Source organism: Onychostoma macrolepis, chromosome 03 (genome assembly GCF_012432095.1).
Source record: "Onychostoma macrolepis isolate SWU-2019 chromosome 03, ASM1243209v1, whole genome shotgun sequence".
Lineage (NCBI taxonomy): Eukaryota > Metazoa > Chordata > Actinopteri > Cypriniformes > Cyprinidae > Onychostoma > Onychostoma macrolepis.
Genome location: NC_081157.1, coordinates 32,460,525 through 32,483,585, shown reverse-complemented (window position 1 = coordinate 32,483,585; position 23,061 = coordinate 32,460,525). Strand labels below are relative to the sequence as shown.

General features: G+C 38.5%; 2 protein-coding genes across 2 annotated transcripts; both read left to right on the top strand.

Moving 5' to 3' along the window:
• Positions 1–279: 279 nt before the first annotated feature.
• On the top strand, positions 280–7,767 carry gspt1l (G1 to S phase transition 1, like). The gene is made up of 14 exons (XM_058771356.1): positions 280–763; positions 1,973–2,014; positions 2,901–3,155; positions 3,615–3,648; positions 3,744–3,821; positions 3,979–4,159; positions 4,427–4,581; positions 4,678–4,818; positions 5,183–5,276; positions 5,468–5,548; positions 5,638–5,811; positions 6,592–6,681; positions 6,850–7,018; positions 7,113–7,767. Exons 1-14 carry the CDS (start codon positions 568–570, stop codon positions 7,163–7,165), a joined length of 1,743 nt encoding a protein of 580 aa, XP_058627339.1. The 5' UTR covers positions 280–567; the 3' UTR covers positions 7,166–7,767.
• Positions 7,768–11,537: 3,770 nt separating this feature from the next.
• On the top strand, positions 11,538–22,810 carry nde1 (nudE neurodevelopment protein 1). Its single transcript, XM_058771905.1, has 10 exons — positions 11,538–11,803; positions 12,645–12,749; positions 12,935–13,088; positions 19,666–19,814; positions 19,913–20,049; positions 20,213–20,416; positions 20,767–20,852; positions 20,962–21,107; positions 21,226–21,279; positions 21,379–22,810. The coding sequence occupies exons 2-9, from the start codon at positions 12,664–12,666 to the stop codon at positions 21,272–21,274; spliced, it is 1,011 nt and encodes a 336-aa protein (XP_058627888.1). The 5' UTR covers positions 11,538–11,803; positions 12,645–12,663; the 3' UTR covers positions 21,275–21,279; positions 21,379–22,810.
• Positions 22,811–23,061: the final 251 nt, after the last annotated feature.

The window sequence follows — 23,061 nt, the reverse complement described above, 5'->3', positions numbered from 1 at the left end:
CCTGAACTTATAACTGTAACTTTTACATAATTTAAGCAGTTATTTAAAAACGGGTGCTTTATCACATCGTTAAAAACCTTTAAAGTTAAGCTTCACTTACATTTTAACAGCAAATTTAAAGACTTCGAGTGCATTTTTACACAATTTAGTTGCGGTGAACGGAAATAGGCTCTTTACTAGTTTTAAAAGAGTTCAACAAACGATCGGGTTCATACATAATGCGGAAATGAAGTTTATTATCGACACCGCTTCAAGCGCCTTTCGCGTTCTTTCAGAAGCAAAACCACTACATTTCCCAGAATCCCATTCGCTGTTGCTCCGCGAGGTCAGGGGAGTCGTCAGCACACACGAGGACTCATTCCGAGTGCTTAGTCAAACCTCCCTTTTCTCTCGCCCCTCGCTGAGAGACACCGGCTGTTTGATTTCAACCAAACGGGGGCAAGGCCACAGTCCGCTTACAGAAAGTTTTCACGACGCACGGCGTGACCCTAACAGCGGCTAAGGCCGGACACGAAACTGATCAAGTCCGTGGCTTGAAAGCGTGTGTGTGGAGCAGCTTGTGTGGCGATGGACGCGATAGACACTGCCCCTGATTCCTGGGATCAGGAGGACGATGGCGAGGCCCAGGTCGACGAGCAACTTTCCAAGGCTTTAAATACCACCCTAAACGTGGAAGCCAAGCCGTTTGTCCCCAACGTGCACGCCGCGGAATTCGTCCCGGGCTTCCAACAGAAGAGCTCCACGGAAACGGTGGAGTCGGCGGGTGAGTTCCCGGTTATTTAACGACTGTTAGCCGCGTTAGCTGTTAGCCGCACACACGCTTGTTCGCATGAGCTTAGCACGGATGCTAACGTAAATCAGAGTTGCAGTCAACGGCTCGAAACGGAAACGGGGCAAACGTGTAATTTGCGATTTAACAAGCTGAAAAACTTTCTAGACGTGAATAAGAAGTGTTCCTTAACACTGTAATAACACCATAACAGCTGTTCGTGCTAGAAAGTGATTCAGTTTGGTGGAGACTTTGTGTGTAGGTGCTTATAAAGCAATTTTAGACGTATAACAATATATAACTGGCTGGAGAGAGATAATTAAAAGTGTATTCGGTTATTTATTTTGATTAACTGGACAGCTTTAGACAGATTATCGCCTTTTTATTAACACACGTGAACTTACACAAAAGGTGCTCGGGTTTGTTTGCATGATAATATCATCAATACTGTTGATCAGAGGCCTGGCGCTTCATAAACAACCATTTTTTTCTCCTTGCTTGACTGCTTTGTTTGAGGGGCCTCTTTTGGTTGGTTGTTTAAAGGTAGGATTTGGCCCCCATGCTGTCTTACTGCAAACGTGATCTACCATTATGTGTTTTGCTGTTATAGCGTAACAATGAAAGTCAGTTGTTGGCCTGATCCGCTTAAATCACGACACTAGAAAACTGGACATGTTCACCATCATCTGTATAAATGCAGACGTATTTACAACCGGAATTTGGCTGATGCCAAGGCAGCTAAATGTTTTCACTACAGCTAAGTTTCTAAACTCTTATCTGAAGCCTTTGTCAGCTGCTGTATTGGGATACAAAGTGTTTATAAGGTTCACACTTTAGGTCTTCTGAGAAAGATCAATGTAGTGTGTAATGGAAGTAAAGGCAGTAATGTGATCTGATCTGCTTATTAAACTTTTCCAAGCTTATTTGCGTAAAAAAAAAAAAAGGTATGGTATTCAGACTATGTATTTATTTTAATAAGTGATCATGTTACAAAATAAAATGGCCATTTGGACAAAAACATGGGAGTTTGTTGGAAGACCTCTTAATATGCCATTCACATACTATTATTACATAGTGCAGTTTGTTGTCTGTAAACGTGTTGAATGTTGACTTGCAATTTCCCTTTTTAAGATGATTATTCTTAGTAACTAGACTGTCCTGTGTAATTACAGCTGTAAAAATAAGCATTTTATATTCCTGCAGGTCCCGATGCAGATGCCAATGTGGAAGTATCAGAGCCTGAGGGTAAGTAAATGCTGAAACGCACAACCACAGTTTGCTTCACATCCCTGTAATAATAATGATAAACATACAGATGAGTCTGTGGCTAGTAACTTGTGCTTGTTCACGTTCCAGTTTCTAACAATCGAACAAAAGTCCTGTTCACACCAAGATGGATGTTTTGTGTGAAAGATTCAATGTGAAAAACATTTTAATTTGAATTAACATGTTAATGCTTCTGTTTAAGCAGAACTTGAACAGAAGAACTTGTTCAAAAAACCTGTTCAACCGATACAGACCGTGCTCTTGGTCATAAGCTCAGAGCTGCCGCTGTTACATAAAACCATGACTTGGTGGCACTCATGAGCCGAGTATTTAGCCAAATTATAGTGTATTTAGGTGAAGTTTGATAAACACCATAGTGAAGGGAAAAATCTAAACGGCTGTTTGAAACATAAATATTGTTTTACATTCTTCTCAGTAAGAAGCTGGTATCAGAAATGAAAAGTTGCATAGTGATTTGTGAACTGGGTTGAAGATTTGCATTTTCATTCAGTCCGTTTGCCATTTTTTACACATGTGATTGAATTTTCATGCTGAACATTCATGTTGGTGAGAACAGACCTTCACCTTAGTAATAGACACAAGGATTCATTATTATAATTGAAGAGCCAGATTGTTTGTTAAAATGTTCTAGTGGTTTGTTGCTTTTATATATTTTTTGATTGTTTTCATGTCATCTTGATTGTACGTTTTGTTGTGGTTTAAAACAGCTCTTAGGCACAATTATGTTGACACCAAACACAGCAGTATTAGTCAGAAAGGAAACGACTGAAGTTATTGACACATGACCAACAGTCACAATGATTGGGTAAACAGTGTAAAATGATAATGTTGCTTTTGACATCAGCTCCGCCCTTGGAGAACGGTGATGCAGAGATGGCAACAGATGACACCTGGGAGCAGAAAGGGAGTGAGCCTTGCAAGGCTGAGGCAGAGCCAGGAGGCAGCCCTGGAGGAGACGGGGGTCAGGCTGAAGAAGACTCCCCACAAGAGGAAGGAATGGAAGAGGAAGAAGAAGTAGTGCCAACACCTAAAGTAGTCCCCACACAGCCAAATGCCCCCAAGAGGGAACATGTTAACGTGGTCTTCATTGGCCATGTCGGTTAGTGTTTGCATACTGCATTTACATGATATATTTGATGCTAGTGTCCAGTTTAAACTCCTTGAGGACTGCTTACTTTTGGGTTGATTCTAATGAAATTTTTTTTTTATGTAAGGCCAGATTTAGTTTTTCGATTTAGATAGACTTAAAAAAAATATTACTTTTACAGTTTTGTTGTTTTAACTTTTTATCTTTAGCTTCCATTTCAGTTTCTTAAAATAGGCAGTTCCAATAACGTCAGTTTCAATCATCTCATAATTTTTGCATTTGGCTCTAATATGCTTGGATTTGTTACATTACCACTTTATTATTAATCAGTTACCATCAAGGCATCTCAGTTCATGCATATCTCAAGAGCATCATGGAGGACACTTTTAAAATGTCTTTAGAGAACAGAATTTTACAGTCTTTATCTGTCCTGGCCTCACCCTCTCTCTCTCTTATCTCATTTTCCTCCAGATGCTGGCAAGTCAACTATTGGAGGACAAATCATGTGAGTTGTTGAATTTGCCACAGTGTATTTAGCAGATATTGTTGGTTTTTCCATCCCACGTTTCTGATAGCTTATATTCTGCCCCTCCGCCACAGGTATTTAACAGGAATGGTGGATAAACGAACTCTGGAGAAGTATGAGAAAGAAGCCAAGGAGAAGAACAGGGAAACTTGGTAATTAGCTTAGTTAATAAGTTTATTTACCAGAACATCTGGTGGGCAGTCAAACAGATTCTCTCCAGACACAGCTGAAACTCGTAACACTTTAGTACTTTTTTTTTTTTTTTGGCCTAAGGTGGAGCAGTTTTTCATAGTTAATGGTTTTTCTCAGGTACCTCTCTTGGGCTCTTGACACAAACCAGGAGGAAAGAGACAAAGGAAAAACTGTGGAAGTTGGACGTGCATACTTTGAGACCGAGAAAAAGCACTTTACCATTCTGGACGCACCAGGCCACAAAAGCTTCGTGCCCAACATGATTGGTGGAGCCTCACAGGCTGATTTGGCAGTGCTGGTGAGTCATAGCATTGAGTAGGCACTCAAAAACAGCCGTGAGAAATATCCACTCATGCTACCTGCAATTCAGAAAATCTCCATGGGGAAAAAACCCTCTCCACTGCTGAGCTGTGAGCAGGTTGAATGTGATAATGACACAGTAGAGGGCGCTATTTGAATACCGATGTCTGTCTCAAAAGGCTTGACTTTCACTCACCGACCCGAAACTGCTGTCTGTTCATTCACTTCAGTGTCTGAATTAATTTTTCATTATTTCTATCTGAAGGTTATCTCTGCAAGGAAAGGAGAGTTTGAAACGGGCTTTGAGAAAGGAGGCCAGACGCGGGAGCATGCCATGTTGGCCAAAACTGCTGGAGTCAAGCATTTGATTGTACTTGTAAACAAAATGGATGATCCAACAGTGAACTGGAGTCTGGAGAGGTCAGAAGATGTACATTTATATAGAGAGACTGTTGTTATTGTATTTTACGAAAAAATGGTAATGGGTGTTAATATTTTTACACTGTTTGCGCACAGGTACGAAGAATGTAAGGAGAAACTTGTTCCGTTTTTGAAGAAAGTTGGGTTCAACCCCAGGAAGGATGTTCATTTCATGCCATGTTCGGGACTTACTGGGGCCAATCTAAAGGAGCCAGCGGAGTACTGCCCTTGGTATACGTAAGTGTGCTGATTTGCGGTTATGTAGTTTTTGCTCGAATGTTTTTTGACAAGTATAAATATAAATCAGTGGCTTTCAACCTTCCAACTCCAAGCCATCCCTTCTAAGCTGAAATATACATCTGGTGCTTCTGTAATAAGAATTAATAAGCTCAAAAATATGATGCCAGTTTATTATTGTACTTTCTCCTATGAAATATTTAAATTTAGTTCTATTACCATAGGCTTTATGGTACTTACTGGGGCCCCCCTAGAAGTTAGCTGAGATGTCCTGATTGTCCGGGGCCCCCTGGTTGAGAACCACTGCTTTAAATATCATAAAAGTACATGAATAATGTGTCTCACTATTGTGTATTATGGACAGAGGGTTACCATTCATTCCACATCTGGACAGTTTGCCAAACTTCAACAGATCAAGTGATGGACCAGTCAGGTTACCCATAGTAGACAAATATAAGGTATGTAGAGTGGGAACATTTTTTTTTTTTTTTTTTTTTTTTTATTATATATATAATTCCCCCTCCCCTTGTTATCTTGAACTGTCTGAATACTTTGAAGTTCATCATGTCATGCATGACTTTCTTTTATTTAGAAAATCTGATGTTCCTTCACATATTTAAAAAAAATAGCTTCTGGTGTGTTTTTGCAGGACATGGGTACTGTGGTATTGGGAAAATTGGAGTCGGGATCAATCAGCAAAGCTCAGCAACTTGTGATGATGCCCAACAGGGTAAGATTATTTCAGTGTAACCCTTTAAAACATCAAGTTTTGTGGCAAGAATTGGCTGACTTATCTGTGCCTGTCTCATCTGTGTGCAGCACACTGTGGAGGTGCTGAGTTTGCTCTCTGACGATGTTGAAACCGATGATGCTGGCCCGGGAGAGAACTTGAAGTTGCGACTCAAAGGCATTGAAGAGGAGGAGATATTGCCAGGCTTCATCCTTTGCAATGCTGAGAACCTTTGCCACACTGGGCGCACCTTCGACGCCCAGGTCAGTGAACTCCACTGCGAGTCATCTGTGTCACGTCACCTGTAGCGTTTTTTTTCCCCTGTCGGCAAAGGAATGGACCCGCCCTACTCTGCCTCTGATTGGCTTACCTTAATGTTCTTTCCCTCATCCAACCAATCTCACTCCTGAAGCCTAACTTTTAGATGCTGCAGGCATCTGTCCATATTTCCAGAGGCTACGTAAAATGTGAAGGAACAAGCTAACGGCAAGCAACTTATTTTTGAAGTAATTGGGCTGTGTTGTTGGTTAGATTAGCCTGTTTGTAGCTAGCTAAGTTAAGTTTGCTGTAGAGCAGGACGGATGCTGTTTTTTTTTTTTGCGTGAGGCTGCTGTTGCAATAGCTATGAAGATTGTAAGTTACGTTATCGCTACATTAGTTCGCTTCCCTTTGCAAAATGCTCCTCAGTTTTAGTTTGGTTTGTCACCTTTTTCACCCCTGACGAGTTTGCACCCCTGATATTAAAAAAAAGTATGGTTACCCATACTCAGAATTTGTGCTCTGCATTTAACCCATCCAAAGTGCACACACACACCGTGAACACACACTCGGAGCAGTGGGCAGCCATTTATGCTGCGGCGCCCGGGTTGCAGTTGAGGGTTCGGTGCCTTGCTCAAGGGCACCTCAGGTGTGGTATTGAGGGTGGAGAGAGCGCTGTACATTCACTCCCCCCACCTACAATTCCTGCCGGACCTGAGACTCGACTCTCTAACGACTTTAGGCCACGACTTCATTTAATAGTGCTTTTGTCTCTGCCATTTCAGATAGTCATCATTGAACACAAGTCAATCATCTGCCCAGGTTACAATGCAGTTCTTCATATCCACACCTGCATTGAAGAAGTGCAAATTACGGTAATGGCTGCAGATGTTTTTTTTTTTTTAGTTTTTACATTTAGTATTTGTGCAGAAATACTGTTATGGTGTAAATCTAAGCCTGCAGACTTAAGCTTGGGTGAGTGCCCTCATTTACAGCTAGTTCTGTATCAAAGTGGTTTAAATGTGCCTCTGGCCCCTTTACAGGCCTTAATCTGTCTGGTAGACAAAAAGACAGGGGACAAGAGCAAAACACGACCCCGCTTTGTCAAACAGGACCAGGTGTGCATTGCTCGCCTGAGAACAGCTGGGACCATCTGCCTTGAAACCTTCAAAGATTTCCCTCAAATGGGACGCTTCACCTTACGAGATGAAGGTGAGGGCACATTATTGGCAAAAGCAGATCTCTCACTTGTCTTTAACTTGGATTTTTCATTTTATATGTGTTTTGTTAATGTCTTGTCTTTTAGGGAAAACCATTGCCATTGGAAAAGTGTTGAAACTTGTTGCCGAGAAGGACTGAAAAGTATGATTGGTGGTTCTGAAACGACTGACCGAGGCGGAGGTAGATGCTGCTTCAGTCGCAGCAGACTTCATAGCCCTCCTGTCCTTTCTCCTATCTGCCTCCCGAAGACCAGCTTAAAAAAAACTTCTCTTAAAGAAATCTGTTTTTAAGCAAATGAAAATGAAATCAAGTCCACATGTGTCAGCTTTCTCATATTGAGAGCTCAGCGATGCCATTGTTTTAGGTTCTCCCCCATGACATGTTCTTCATCAATCTGCACACGTTAAATGGCAAGAGATCTAGCTCTCTTCCAAACTTTTTATTTTTTTTTATTTTTATAATTTTTCTTTTTGCTTCCATCAGAGAAATATAATGGCAGCAGATACAGTAAACGTATGTGGACCAAGATTTGCTTGTTAACAAAGTGATTTATGAGCAGTAAAGTTTGAATGATTAACCAATTGAAACCAAAATGTTAATATCTTGGTTGTACATGTCTCCCATTGCTTATTCCCATTTTGGTTTCTGTTCATATAACGTTCTTGCAAAGTGCATGAACGTGTTCACGTTATTAAAGCATCTTCTATGACAATAAAATATAAAATTGGGGAAAAAATGAATTGTTGAATTCTTTTGTGCTATATGAAGTTTATTCTTAAAAAGGAAGAAAATGTGCTAGAAAATTTATTTAAACCTATATCTCTGTCCTGTTAATTATAAGGATGTCTTGGTAAACCCTTTTTAAAAAATGCTTTGATCTGTGTTGTCGCTATATTTCTTTAACTTGGACTCTATTTCTATTTTTTCCCCCCATGTTAAGTCAAAAGGCAGAAATCCTAAGTATTATGCATTAATAATTTCTATATCACCGAATACACTGCATGTGCAAACTGCAATGATATTTGGAGTGTTTGTAGCTGGTATAAATCCCTTGTCCTGTAAAAGATGGGTTTGTTATGAACTATGTTTAGCCCTTTGCTTAAACCGGTTGCAATGTGATTTTTGTATTTGTGGGTGCAATTACTCTGAGACACAAATAGGGCAGTGTGGTTCAGCTCCAGATGTTCATACTGACACACCCACAGGGAGTGGCTTTCTCTCCACTGTATTTTGAGGTAAGATACAGTAACTGGCAGGCAGAAGTGGAACAAGAGCTTCTGTATAACCATTGATGGGCTCTGAGCTTTCGAAGTAAGTACTTCATTTTTTGATTTATGTAGTCAAGTGATGAATGATTTTTCTATAAGAGCAGTATTTTTTGTATATATGTATGCTTTGAATCCTCTAAGGCTGAGTTTACATTTCTGTAGATCAAGATGCATTCCAACATATCTGCTATGCGGACGGAGGCTGATGAAGCTGGTTCATGTCCTGGAAAGACTTCCCACAAAGGAGTGAAATGTGTCTGGAGCCACTTTAAAAAGCCAGCCCTGGCCATCTTCATTGGGGGTCTTCTCTTTGGCACCGGCACTGCACTGTCCTTGTTGTACTTCACCCAGGTGGGCAATGTGCCCTATTTAGTAGGACCTATATTCTTGTCTGTGGGGCTGATGTTCCTAGTCACTGGACTTGTCTGGGTGCCCGTCATCAAGCAGAAGATGGTCCACACAGCAATGACCCAAATGAGCCATGGCAGATCTCTGCTACCTGAGCAAGGAATTCATACGCAGTCCTGTGTTACCATTTCATAGGAACTCTTGAGTTGATTTTTTTTTTTTTTTTTTTAAATTTATATAATGTTTCTTTTATCATGTGAAGTGAGAAATTTAATGTTTTTTGTGGGCTCTCTATAGATGTGTCTTCTGTTGTAAGTGCTTTTTTGTTGTTTTGCTCCCGGCAAATCCCTACAACTGGATTAAAATGGCTTTAAATGCTCACCGCTGATGTCATCAGAGGTCAGAATTAATTCAGACCAAACTGAATCGCAGAGCTATGCTGAATACTGAAAAAACACAAATATGTAGGTCAGCTCTGTGGAAAAAAAACTTTAGATTGAAAATATAAAGCATTGTGTTTGCCTACCATTAAATCATATTGATTGTGATTTAATGAATTCGGTTATTTATCAATTACTGTTACAATGTTATAACATACTGATGAGTGTGTTCATTGTGACTATTTGCACCCAAGTGTAGCTTTTATATATTTCCCGATGCATGAACGAACATGCACAAAAAGATTCGTTTACTAATTAGACCGAATCAGTCTGCAATCGACTCATTGAACCGAGAACCGTCAGTGTAAAAGAGCAACCGAGAATTTGAGTAAATTATTCTGAAAGTTATTCTGAACAGCATCAAATTTATTACGTATTTCAAATTAAGTTATTAAAATGCTCATGGTTGTATGACAGTTTCGTCAACACACATGAGAAAAATTGTTTCAAAGGATAATTATAACACAGACATAAAAACACACGTGGACCAACCTACTTTGGGAAAATTGGGAAATAAATTACTTGATAAAACCAACAGTACTCTTTTAAAATTGAATTTAGTGCTGCATTTTTGTGTGTGTGACGTTTTTCTTTTATAAATGTTCTATATTTATTTTTAACTTTATTTTTATTCTTTTTAGATTCATGCGTTCATTCCTGCCTGCCTTCTGCAGGTGTGGTCCTCTACACACACATACACACAATTTTTCAGCTGGAGATGTAAATGAATATTGTCAGTATTATATAAATTAGTACTGTTCAATGTAATGCAATTATTTTCTAAATGACTGTTTTAAGAGCTGAATCATGACTGCGTCTAACTCAACTGTGAAACATTGAATTACAGTAAACATTATTATTTGGAAAAAAAAAAAAAAGTAACTGGGAAAATGCTGAATTTATAAATGTACCCTGCTACCTTACGGAAGGAATTTAAGGTACCACGTCATGACGTAAAAGAACCACTACCGAATCGAACCGTTCGAAAAAAAACAAAAACAAAACTATGCAACGAAACTTTTAATCGCTTCCGTGAATCATTAATATTTTAGAGTCGAGCAGAACTTTGACGTCACTTTGTAGGCGGATCGGCAGTTAGCATGAAATTATCGCAAAAAATAAGCTCTGTGTTCAATCATAGTATCAATCATCAATATAATCTGAACAAAATAATATAACTTTGATGAATTTTGAAGCCTAAATACAAGCACCAAAACTTAAAAGCTAAACTTAGGCTATAAATGAACTACAGCACCGTCGCTCGCCTTCAGTGTCACCACCAGCACGATACGGCAACTGTTTCAAACTTATTTTTAACACATTCAGTGAAAAGGATTTACTCTGTGGATGAATTTTAATCCACGCTACATGAACCTTTTCATATAAACTGGAATAAATACAAAACTAGAGCCAAACTGAAATGAGACATTAGTAATAAATATTATAGTGAATAAATTAAATAATCATAACTGAAGGACACACGAAAGCACGTATTTCTGTACATTTCGAAATAAGGTGCATTAAAAGTCAATAAATCCTTGATTTAATATGAATATTTTAATTAAAAACGTGTTCACTTACTACTCAATAAAATTCTAGTGCATTTAATCTATTAAATAACAGCAGAGTGAGCGAGTTTTTGGATATGGTAAGATTAAACTTATTTTAGTGAATAAAGTACCACATTTCAGCTCTTATTTTGTTAGGGTGGGTACACAATGTTATTTTATCCTTGCTTCTAGGAAATCCTCAATCTATGCTTTCTTACAGCTTCTTGTGGCCGTAAACATTTAATTTTAATGTAGCTTTAAGCACTATGCATCATTAAAGTTTCACTTTGACCACGTAAAGCCTGTAAATGTGGTGTTTACATGTAATAATCGTAATATGAGTTTACCTTATGATACGAACCCAGAGTCTCTGTATCAGTAAGCGATAAAACGAGCATCTTCCCTCCGAAGACTTGTTGTATTTCAGGACAAAGCAAAAAACAGCCGAACAACAATATAAAATGCGGGAAACTATTCATTGGTTATTCTACAATTAATTGTATAACAAATTATACTACAACTGGAAAATACTGTAAATTGACAAACTGTTCGGCGTGATGACGCTGAATGTCTCCGACAGCGCCTGTAGTCCCATCTAGCAACTTGTTAACAACCGTCTTTTTTAAGAAACATAACAGTTTAAAAAAATCACGCGTGGGGTGTAACTGGTGTGTTTTATGTCGTAGAATAAAACGTGAAAGTATCTTAAGCCTGTCTGAACCACGGACCTTATTTAAGGGATTTAACCAAAATCCCATTCAAAAAACCCATTGACTCTGGGACGATGGAACCGGAAGTGCTAAAATGCACTCGCTTCCGGGTTTTTGCCTACAAAGTGACGCCATAGCTCCCCCACTCTATTTTCAGCGCCTTCTAGTGTCCGGCGCAGATAAAGGAGGATCGGTGGAGACACCCAACCAACCGACGGCTTGCAAAATGATAGCATCATTACAAATCGGCCAATCAGAAGCGGGCATGAAACAAACCACGAGCTCAGAGTTTTTACACAACAGAAGAGTGCCATTGTCAGGAGTGTAACGTGCCAGAAAACAGTTCGTATAGTGTTAGTATTTTATCCTCAGTATCGTGAGCATTCTGTTCAGTTTAACATATCTCTCACAGGAACTGAATAAATATTTGGAAGAAAGCAACTTTGAGCATTAGCCGGAGGTAAGTTGCTAGCTAGCGTGATGGCTCTTGAGAATAGTGGGGGTAGTTGTATCAGTTCGGTTGAGTTATGAGATGCGTTACTTCTCTAAAGCGCTGCGCAACAAGCTGTTAATTATAACGTTATGTAAATATAAAACAATTGAGGCTACATGTTAACGTCTTCTTCATTCGTTATTAAAGTGATTTCTGTCGGAGACTGAATCCGCTGACTGTTAATAACTTTAAGTGGCCGGTTTGTTGTTAGCTAGCTAACATTAAGTTAGCAATTTTAAGACTGATGTGTTTACATATGATGGTGACAGAAAGTTGATGTGTTTTAAAAATGTTTACTTTATCGGGACATGCTTATTTTATCCGAATTCCGAAACACAACTGCATACCGCTTTATTGCAGCTTTTAAATAGAGAATTAATTTTGGTGTTATTTTAGCTTAGGTTATAAATCCTTAAGAAGTCTTCAGATAGTCTAATAAGTCACACAGTCCTTAAATACTGACATATTGTTACTGTTAAAATTGTAGCCTAATAGTGAGTTGTACGCCTGAGGGGAAATATCTTTAGGTTTTCAAAATCATCACAAGACACGCCCTTCCTCTTCTGTTTTTTTCTCCCCTACTGTTACAAAAAAAGCTGTGCATCCTTTCAAGAAGAAACTATTTCAGTAACAGAATATTCTAGTAAGTTTCACAGATTGTGCTCAGGTGTTATCATCTTCATCATCATCATCGTGATTGCTTTTGGCTGGCACCTCGACAATGTTTTCATATAATTTATATATTTTAGCCATCAATTAATTTTTATTACTACATTTTGTAATATATTGATGGCCATTATTTTGCCAGTAAACCTGACTGAACAGCAATGAGTGACCCTGAGCCTGCAACATTTGCATCTGTTGAACAAGAGAGGGACTACTGGAAGGAACAGGCTGCCAAATACCAGCAAAGGTACTTCAGTGTTGTTTTTCATTCATTATGACATTTGATCTACATTGGATATGAAGGAATCTAAGGAAAAGTAAGGCAGTTTTGCAGAGCCCATGTTTGTTCCTAAACACTTTGGATAGAACAAAGTATAAGATCTTCCTTTACAGCCCACATTCAGTCATCGCATTGAATAACTTCTTGTTCAGGGCTGAGGAGGCGCAGGAGGAGCTGCAGGAGTTTCAGCAGATGAGTCGAGACTATGAGGCAGAGCTGGAGGCAGAGCTGAAGCAGTGTGATGCACGTTATCGCGAGCTTCTTACAACCAACAACAGACTCCGCATGGAACTAGAAAATTACAAGGTACTGTGGTGCATCATAACCACTATTCGGACAGGACTAGTTTTCCAGGGGGTCGTTAGAGAAATTTGTGTTTCACAGACGTACTTGGTGATTTTAATCCCGTCCGAATCTGCCACGTCTGTGTTTTTCTCACACAACATCTGTAATAATTCCAGAGCAAATTACCTACTGTTTTTCAGCAAACTCGGTGATCCTCTGAGAAAACTAATCCTGTCCGAATACGAATGTCTGTGACTGCCGACGATAATTTTTCACAATGTTTTTTTCTTGTGTGTTTTGGCCAACGTGATTTACCGTAGACGCGCTTACTGCACTTATATTATTCGATTATATTTGCCTCCCGGCAAAGAAAAAACCCCAAAAACAGTAGTAAAATCAAGATCTAGATCACGTAAACTGTTAAGACTGGCTATTGTAATATCAGCTTCAGGCAAGATTACTCGCGTTCATTTCTGCACTCAATCACATAATGTTTTAATTACATATGTACCTTTATGAAAATTAAACATGGGTTTGCTACAAATAACTAAAAAAATAAAATAGTTAAACTAAAGTAACCACACATTAACATGATTTTGCTATACTAGCCATTAAGCTTCACTATGGTATTTGTCGTAAAATGACTGACTATACGCAATACACGCATACAGAGCACGTGATCTCTGCAATGCCCAGATGTACAAAACAGACCCTCCCACCTCTGTAATAAACACGGAGATGTCAGTCCCGTCCGAATTGGTACATGAATAGAACCGAAACTCAAACGTAGTTTAGAAAACTAGTCCTGTTCGAATAGGGCTATAGACACATGGTTAGTCAAGTCAAGTTGAGCATGTGTGGACACATAGTGGAACGAAATGTCGTGTCTCACAGGACCACGGTTCTACATACTAGTTAAACATAAGATAAACACACAACAATACAAGTATAGGAAAAACAATAGAGCTATACAACAGTTAACCATCTGACTATACATATATTATAAATACTATAACTACTATACCTAGTTGACTACACATACACAAACTGAGACTGTACAAGAACTTTACATAAATACTGTACATGAAATTGTGCAAAAGAGATATTTGTATATGAAATTGTGCTGAAAAATATATATTTTGTACATTAAATTGTTGTGTTGAAGAGGGATTTTGTGGGAAGCAGCGCATAGTGCAAAAAGATTTTGTAGTGCAATGCTCAAGTAAATGTATATCATCTTAATGAGTCTTTGTAGCAGGGAGTGTTTATAGAAAGTGTCTAGTGTGCATATAGTGAGATGAGTGCGTTACTACAGGTGGTTTGTATAGCTCACACACTCACATGTGTAGAATACTCAGAATTGCACTTAGGAAAAATTGTTATTAATGAGTTGGGGGGCTGAGGTGTTCATGGTTTCAGAGGGGGACAGGGAGATTGGAGTTAAGAGCTCACAGTCTGGGGAAAAAAGCTGTTGAGCAATCTGACAGAACGAGCTTTGATACTCCGGTACCTTCTACCTGTTGGTAGGAGCTGGAAGAGGCTGTGGGAGGGGTAGGTGGGGTCCTTTACAATGCTGGAGGCCTTGCTGGATAAACTGATTTATAAACTGATAAACTTAATAAATTGATTTATGATAGTCGCTTGTAGATTTTGATGTATTTGGCTGAGTAGTCGTTTGGGTGGCTCGCCAGTGTGCTAGATTTCTCTGATACATGGAGGGCCCATGATACATTGACCTAATGCTGACCTAAGGTGCTAGTTGACACTTTGCTGGGAGTTTGATTGACAGGAGATCTGACCAATCACAATGCTGAATTTGCCATTTTGTCTGACAAACAAACCAGACAGGAGAGTAGATTAACCTTGGTAGACTTAAACTTGAAAAATGGTGTATAGACATCTTTCCGCGGTTGAAACAAGATACCTTCTGATGTTCATTCATGTTTATTTCATGCTATAACTAGTAAAGAGAAAGAGATGATCGTTTTAACGTGCCAGTTGAACTGAGGCGCTACAGCGATTTGTCACGTTACGTTTGTCACATTAAAGAGCCACAAGACTGTATTTATTGTTAGAATTTCTTAAATGACAATTTGAAAGCTAAGACTTTGTTTCATACCTGAAGTAACCTGCTCTGTCTTGTTTGTCGTCGTGTTGTCAGTTTCCTCTTTGCTCTGCAATGTATTTTTCATTGCAGGAGAACGCGTTGTGTGGCGTGATATGCCATGACTTGTCGGACATAGCAACAGTAACTAAGGGGGCGAGTTTTTGCAAAGGGTCAATTATTTGACCCATACTTTTGTAAGCAAAAATGCAGATGACTACAGTTGATTGCAAATACATTATATTCAGGGGCACAGTCACAATGTAAGTGCCTCTGACTAAGTCGGAAGTCGTGGCCTAATGGTTAGAGAGTCGGACTCGTAATCCAAAGGTTGCGAGTTCGAATCTCGGGCCGGCAGGAATTGCAGGTGGGGGGAGTGAATGTCCAGCGCTCTCTCCACCCTCAATACCATGACTGAGGTGCCCTTGAGCAAGGCACCGAACCCCCAACTGCTCCCCGGGCGCCGCAGCATAAATGGCTGCCCACTGCTCCGGGTGTGTGTTCACTGCTGTGTGTGTGCACGTTGGATGGGTTAAATGCAGAGCACAAATTCTGAGTATGGGTCACCATACTTGGCCGTATGTCACTTCACTTTTTTTTCACTTTTTTTTTTTTAAAGATAACTGAAGTACATATAATATTTTATCTCCAACCTCTTTAAAAAAAACTAGACTATGGGTTCATTTAAATGAAAATGTACCCAAATCACTCATTACTGCAGACTGCATACTGCAGACTGCATACTGCATATTTTGCTGAGCAAAAGGTGGCTCAGCAAAATATTATGTGAAAAAATAGGATGTATGTGCTTATTTTTCTAATACATCAATTTGCACCCTTGGTAATATGATCAAAGAAGGCTGTGAAAATTAATCTGCAATGTTAATCCTTTTGATCTTTTATTTAAAAAATTCACAAAAATCTAACCTTTCATTGGATAATAAGAATTTAAAATGGGGGGAAATATCATTATGAAATAAATATTTTCTCTAATACACATTGGCCACGATTAACGGCACCCTTTTATTCAATACTTTTTGAAACCTCCATTTGTCAGTTTAACAGCTCTGAGTTTTCTCCTATAATGCCTGATGAGGTTAGAGAACAAGAGATCAGAGACCATTCCTTCATCCAGAATCACTCCAGACCCTTTAGATTCCCAGCTCCATGTTGGTGCTTCTTCTTTTCAGTTCACTCATTTTCTACAGGGTTCAGGTCAGAGGACCGGAATGGCCAGCAGAAGCTTGGTTTTGTGCTCAGTGACCCCAATTTTTCTTGAAACCCTCCCAAACAACACGTGGTGATGTAGATGCTGTTTGACAATTTTTTTTTAAGGTTTTCTGACCCCGAGCTCTCCAGCTGTGATCCTTGGAGAGTATTTAGCCACTCAAACTCTCCTTCTCACTGTATATTAGGACGATATAGACACACGTCCTCTTCCAGGCAGTTTCGTAACATTTTATGTTGATTGGAAATTCTTAATTATTGCCCTGATGGTGGAAATGGGAATTTTCACTGCTCTAGCTCTTTTCTTAAAGCCACTTCACCAATTTGTGAAGCTCAATTATTTTTTGCTGCACATCAGAACTATATTCTTTGGTTTTTCTCATTGTGATGGATGATTAAGGGAATTTGGGCTTTGTTTTCCCTCCTGTTTATATTTATGTGAGACAGGAAGCCATGGCTGGATAATTTCATGTTCATAATCACCCTGGAGTGCTCAAAATTGTGAATATGAATGGGAATATACTTCAGAGGTATTTTACTCATAAGAATTTCTAGGGGTGCCAATAATTGTGTCCAACGCGTATTTGAGAAAAACGTTTATTTCATAATATTTCCCCCCCCCATTTTGTATTAGCTCAAACCATATGTGAACAACGTAATGATAGGCTGTAAAAATGTACTGTGAATAGCTGTGACACAGATGTCTCATGAAGCACATTAATGAGGTTTTATCTGTAATATTTGAATACAGATTTTTATCTCTAACTGACGTTCATTTGTAAGCATATAACCACAGATAAAAGCCATTTGAATCTCCTTTGGATGAATGTGTACATCCAGAATGTCTGTGTCTGGTTTTTTCAGTGCTTACTGAGAACACAATCACACATTCACAGACAAACAACAGAGATCCAATTCAGGATGAGGAAATCAGCTGATGCTTATTTCTGCATCAGTGTCTGGAGGGTATGGAGGCTCACTCATGTTTTTACTTGGCGTTTGTTGCACAAACATGGTTGTAAAGCCATGTTGCTAGATTAATTTAAAAAGAGACCTAAGTCAAGGTGCATTTAAATGCATAATCTCATAGCAATTACATCTAGGCTACAATTACATCTAGGGATGGCTCAATACCACAATTTTGGCTTTGGTACAAGACCAGAATCTAGTACCTTGGAATTGATACTAAATCGATATTCGATACCATAGGTGACATATCCACAAGTTTCTGGGGGGTGCTACTGTAAAAAAGAACGTGGGTAAAACTTCCGGTGAGGCGGCGGAAGTAGTATACCCATGGTATTTTGTGTGCGAAGAGGCTAAGCCTGCGTCCCAATGTGCATACTATCCATCCTAAATTCTATGTGACATTAGTAATTTTCAATACTATTTAGGGCAGATAGGGTGGATAGTATGCACATTGGGACACAGGGTAAGTTTTTTTTTCAGGTCTTTTCCACTGTCGGAGCCAGTGCTTTAAACGGGCCGGGCGGGGCTAATAACCTCAGACCTGTTTTAACAATAATAAGTGCTACATTGACTAATTAGTTTGTGTCAGGATCGATAACTAGTCATACAGAAATAAAGTGGTATTTACTGTTATTTAACAAAAGAAAGACAAACACAGCCAATTATTCAGTCGCGTCTGTTTCTGTTTATTTGTAGTCACAGACAGTTTAGGTCTACATCACATTTAGATAGAATGATCATTTCTTATACTTTTCCATTAAAAATACGACCATGAGTAGCTTTAACACTCTCTCCAGTCCCAATACATTGTTATATTTTCAGTAAGAAGAACAGGGAGCTCCCGAACAAAAATTAGGTTAATGATTTATGACATACGCGGAGCTATATATGAACATCAGGTATAAAGAGAGGAGACTTATTGACAGATAAAATATGTAAATACATCACTTGTCTGATTTTTCAGGCGGTCGTATTTACTATATTTACCTTGGTAATGCGTGCATGGTCTTTTGCATCGGATTAAGTTACATCGGATCTCACACAGAAGTTATTTCAAACACTTACTGCAGTCTGAAAGTGTGTTTTGAGCTAAAATTATTTTACGAGTCTTTAATGTTTATGTTAGCTGGTAACTATGATCTGCGGCGCTGACGCTCTCCAGACGCGGATGACAGTCCCGCTTGTTTACTTCGAACCGGAAGACACTCCAACTTTTGACGCAAGGCCTCATGGGGCGTAGGAAACTTGTGGATAAGCAGCCTGAAAAGATAACTGAATTAAAAACAGTTTTATTAAGTACACTGCATGAAACACGTGTTGCATTTTAATGATACAAAAGTGATCCAATCAAAATTTTATTTTATTTTTTTTTAATTGAGCGATTATTGAATTATACCAGAAGAGCAATCTTCCTGTAAAAATAACACATTGCATAGAACAAGTGGCAGATCTATTATTTTGCATTTGCATTATATCAGCATTCCCAAAATTCTCTTATTTTTTATCGTCAGCACAATTGTTATTTGGTGTATCTGTTTGATCCAGCTTGTTCCTCTATTTGCCGGTTTCTCATCAGTTTGGGTAACACTACTGCAACGCAGTGAACAACACTGTGTCATAGACCGAAATGAGCAAAATCATAATATTGTACTGTTTGAAATAAAAAATGTACTGGTATTTTTTTCCAGTACCGGTATATCGCGCAACCCTAATTACATACCAGTTGATTAATCAAAATTAATTGCCTGTATCATTATTTTCTGAGAAAGCCCCCAAATGTTGATAATTCAAAGACATTACTTTATTGTGGCGGATGAATGCAATTAAAAAAAATAAATAAATAAATAAATCAAATGTTTATATAAACCATTCAACATTAATAATAAGAGCATATTAGAATGATTTCTGTTGGGTCATCTGTCTGAAGACTGGAGTAATGGCTGCTGAAAATCCAGCTTTAGTTCAAAAGTTTTAAATAAATTTAAATATAAAAGAGTCATTTTAAATTGTAAAAATGTTTCACAATATTACTGTGTGTTGTTTTTTTTTTGATTACATAAATACAGCTTTGGTGGGCATGTGACATCTTTAAAAAAAAAAACATAAAATAATATGACCAACTTAATAGTGAATAGTGGTTTATTATTTTTTGATATTTGTATATTTTTATTTCTAGGATTGTACATAAGTACGTACAATACTAGGAATAAATAATATAAGTTTAAGTGTAATTTCTCATATGCGTTTTTCTTTCTCATTAAATCTATTTGTGTGGTCCTTTGTCTTGTTTGCTAACAGGAGAAGTATGAAACGCAACACACTGAGGCAGTCAGGCAGATCTCAACTCTAGAAGGAGACCTGGCAGAGACCACAGCCATCAAAGACCAACTGCACAAATATATCCGGGAGTTAGAGCAAGCCAACGATGACCTGGAAAGAGCTAAGAGGTGCGTTTAGTGTTTTTGCCAGGAATATATGTCATACATTCTAGATATTCAAAAGTTTATCAATTTATTACTAATACCTGTCTATCATGTTCTTACAGGGCGACTATAATGTCACTTGAGGACTTTGAGCAGAGAATGAATCATGTTATAGAGAGAAATGCCTTCCTTGAGAGTGAGCTTGATGAAAAAGAGAATCTTCTAGAATCAGTACAGAGATTAAAAGACGAAGCCAGAGGTAATCTCAAGGGAAACCTCTTTGCATATACACCATTCACGCGTATCTAACTGACAAACTTCTATTTTCGTCGATAATCAGTAGAATAATCCTCTGATTTGCCAGTCTCAGATGTTTTAACAGACTCTGATTGTGTTTACGGTCTCCTTTCTCCTCGGGGCAGATTTAAGACAGGAACTGGCTGTACAGCAGAAACAGGAGCGCAAGCCATCGATCAGCCTTCCTAAAGATGTAGAGAAGCCAGAGGCCACACCTGCAAGACCCTTGTCTGTTGTTACCTCCGCCCTCCCATCTCTCCATGCCACACCCTCCAGACCTCCAGGCTCAGGGACTGCATTCAACACCCCCTCAGCTTCCTACAGCAGAAGTGAGCACAAACACAGCATGGCCACTAATTTCTGTAAGGGCTGCCTAACTGGCCCAAGGACAGTATCCAATGGTGTCACTCAAAGTTTCCTATTCATGTCTTTTGCATGCTGTGCATTATACTTGAGTTATTGCAGTTTAATGATACTAATTCATTTACTTTCATGCACAATATCAACATTGTATTTCGCATACAAGAATTTTGAGTTAAAGAAAAAATGGGGAGAAAAAACAAATTTGAAGGAAGGAGAGGAAGAAAAGAACATTTCCCGCATCTTCCAGCCTTAGATTTCTAACACTTAAGAGTTTTGATTTATTAACTTTTTTTTTTTTTTTTTCTGTCATGTCCAGTTGAAGGTCTGACTGGAACTCCTCTCACCACATCTGCAAGGATATCTGCCCTCAACATCGTTGGAGAACTGTTGAGGAAAGTTGGGGTGAGTCCAGCTGTAACTGTGGATATTACCAAAAAATAAACACGCTTTCAACTGAGGTTGGTCTGTAGTTTTGATAATAATGTTCTATGTCCCTTTGTTCCCTTTTCAGAACCTTGAATCGAAGCTGGCATCGTGCAGAGAGTTACACATCCATGAGAAAACACCCAGCCGTGCATCGATAAGCCAGGGTACACCGAGCATTTCACGGGAAACCCCAGAAATCCCATCCAACACAAATGGATTGTATGATAAGGGGTTAGTCTCACTATTAATTTCAGTACATCTCTGTAATTGTCCAAAATTATGTAGATTGTATCATATCTGACTTGTTCATAATAATTCTTCTCCAAACTTTCTCTGTTTTGTGTTGCAGGATGGTGAAACGGTTGGACTTTGGAACAGGACCCAAGATAATGCTGTGAATAAAGTACTATTCACTACCAGTGCACAAGCATGTCTTTTGCTCTCACATCATTGGGAAAACAAGTATTCCTAAACCATTAATATGAAAATGCTTTATTTTCAGGAACTGAATCATATCTTATGCCCCAAGTCTTCCACTATCTGAGAAGGGGTCTGCTTTTACATTTATATCAACCCTGTTATTGTGTCTGTGGACTGAAACTGCTACCTGTTGTTTTACTATTTTGTTGGAGATTTGCGTTGTGTTTTGCAGATGTACCATCTCTTAAATTCACATTGTTTGTTTTTTATTTTTGTTTATGTTGTTTTTAGATATCTTGTGATTTATAGCAGTATAAAAATGTATCTGCACTGTAATTTTTATTTGCTCTTTTTGGGGCCATAAATTGGGAGACTGTTACAGGTGACTAGCAGATTTACCCCTGCAGTCCCATTTATATTTGGCACTAAACTACTGATCAATGTCCAATGAAACGTCAACTGCTTATTGCTTATTGCTTATTGTTGGTCACAGGACTGGAGCAAGGTATATAGCAGGTTCATTTTTAATTCAGAAATACCGGAGTTTATTTTTTAGAAACTAGCATTTTAATGATATATGAGTTTGTTACTAACTGAATGTCATGTCTTTAGTGTTTTGATTTAAAAATTCTAAGGAGGTTGGTGAGATGTTATCAGCTGAAGCTGTTGTTCATATCGTTGCCTTGTAGGGGCTGACACAAGTAACCAACAGTAGCCGAAATGTTTATGCATGATCCTCTCTGGGGCCTTTTTGTTTCTAGTAATAGCTAGTGAACTCAGTCAGTGCCATCTTTGTTTTCAAAGATTACAGTGCTACAGTACTGGAGAGTAGTTGCTGTCATATCATGCGCTGAACATGAATTTAATGTGCCTTAATTTTGTGGCCATAATAAGCTTTGCCTCAGAGTTAATTTGGAGATTGGGGAACTTACTAGCCTGAAGGGAGTTGCAGCTTCTCTCGCTATTCTTCCCAATGTATTAATTCTCTGATATGTCAGGGATTCCATGAAGAGGAGAAAGTGAATTCTGAGTAGAGTTTAATTGCTTAGTTTTCACATTTCTCTTTGAGTTGTAGATTTAAATAACAAGCAATATGAATACTTCAGTGAAGGGTACAGATATTTTTATGTTAAAAATAGAAATGCAAGGAAGAATTGATACATTATATTATCCATTTTTGCCTAGAGGTACTAATTAAAAATTATAGAAATAGTTTGATGGTTGATAGGAAAATTTAGCACACTTGATCGCACCATCTCAGGGCCTCATGTAAGCAATAACCTCACTAAAGAAGTCATTACAGTTCAAATTCTGTCGAGTAATTTGTCTCTGTATGCAGAAGACATGCACAATTGCCAATTACTGTCATCATGGGTTTTCTTTGTTATTAATGAACCTAAACATCTGCAATGTCCATGCATTCCTCAGCAAAGGCAATGCTTAGTTTATCCTGTCTGTAAAACCATTTCATTGTTGGTTAATCCATAACCTTCAAAATAAATGTGTAGTTAACAGGACTGATTATTTGACTTTTATTTCCCCCCAGAAATAGTATTGTTAGAGAAATGATAGAACTCTTGGTTATGGTCCTAAATGCTGTATCGCATGCAAGGCACAGCTATTGATCCATGTAGAAGCAGAAAATACAATTTAGGTCAACAAAAGCGACTTATACACTTTGAATTAAGAAAACTTTGACAATTTTTTTCAAAACATTTCTTTAAAGGATAAGTTTGCAGATTTCCATCCAGCTTTACATTGTTGC

Excerpts from the sequence above, each read along its gene's own strand:
- gspt1l (XM_058771356.1), top strand. The coding sequence starts at position 568 with ATGGACGCGATAGACACTGCCCCTGATTCCTGGGATCAGGAGGACGAT. Across the intron at positions 2,015-2,900 it reads GGAAGTATCAGAGCCTGAGG|CTCCGCCCTTGGAGAACGGT; the intron begins GTAAGTAAATGC and ends TTTTGACATCAG. Across the intron at positions 6,682-6,849 it reads TTGAAGAAGTGCAAATTACG|GCCTTAATCTGTCTGGTAGA; the intron begins GTAATGGCTGCA and ends GCCCCTTTACAG.
- nde1 (XM_058771905.1), top strand. The coding sequence starts at position 12,664 with ATGAGTGACCCTGAGCCTGCAACATTTGCATCTGTTGAACAAGAGAGG. Across the intron at positions 12,750-12,934 it reads GCTGCCAAATACCAGCAAAG|GGCTGAGGAGGCGCAGGAGG; the intron begins GTACTTCAGTGT and ends CTTCTTGTTCAG. Across the intron at positions 19,815-19,912 it reads GACCTGGAAAGAGCTAAGAG|GGCGACTATAATGTCACTTG; the intron begins GTGCGTTTAGTG and ends ATGTTCTTACAG.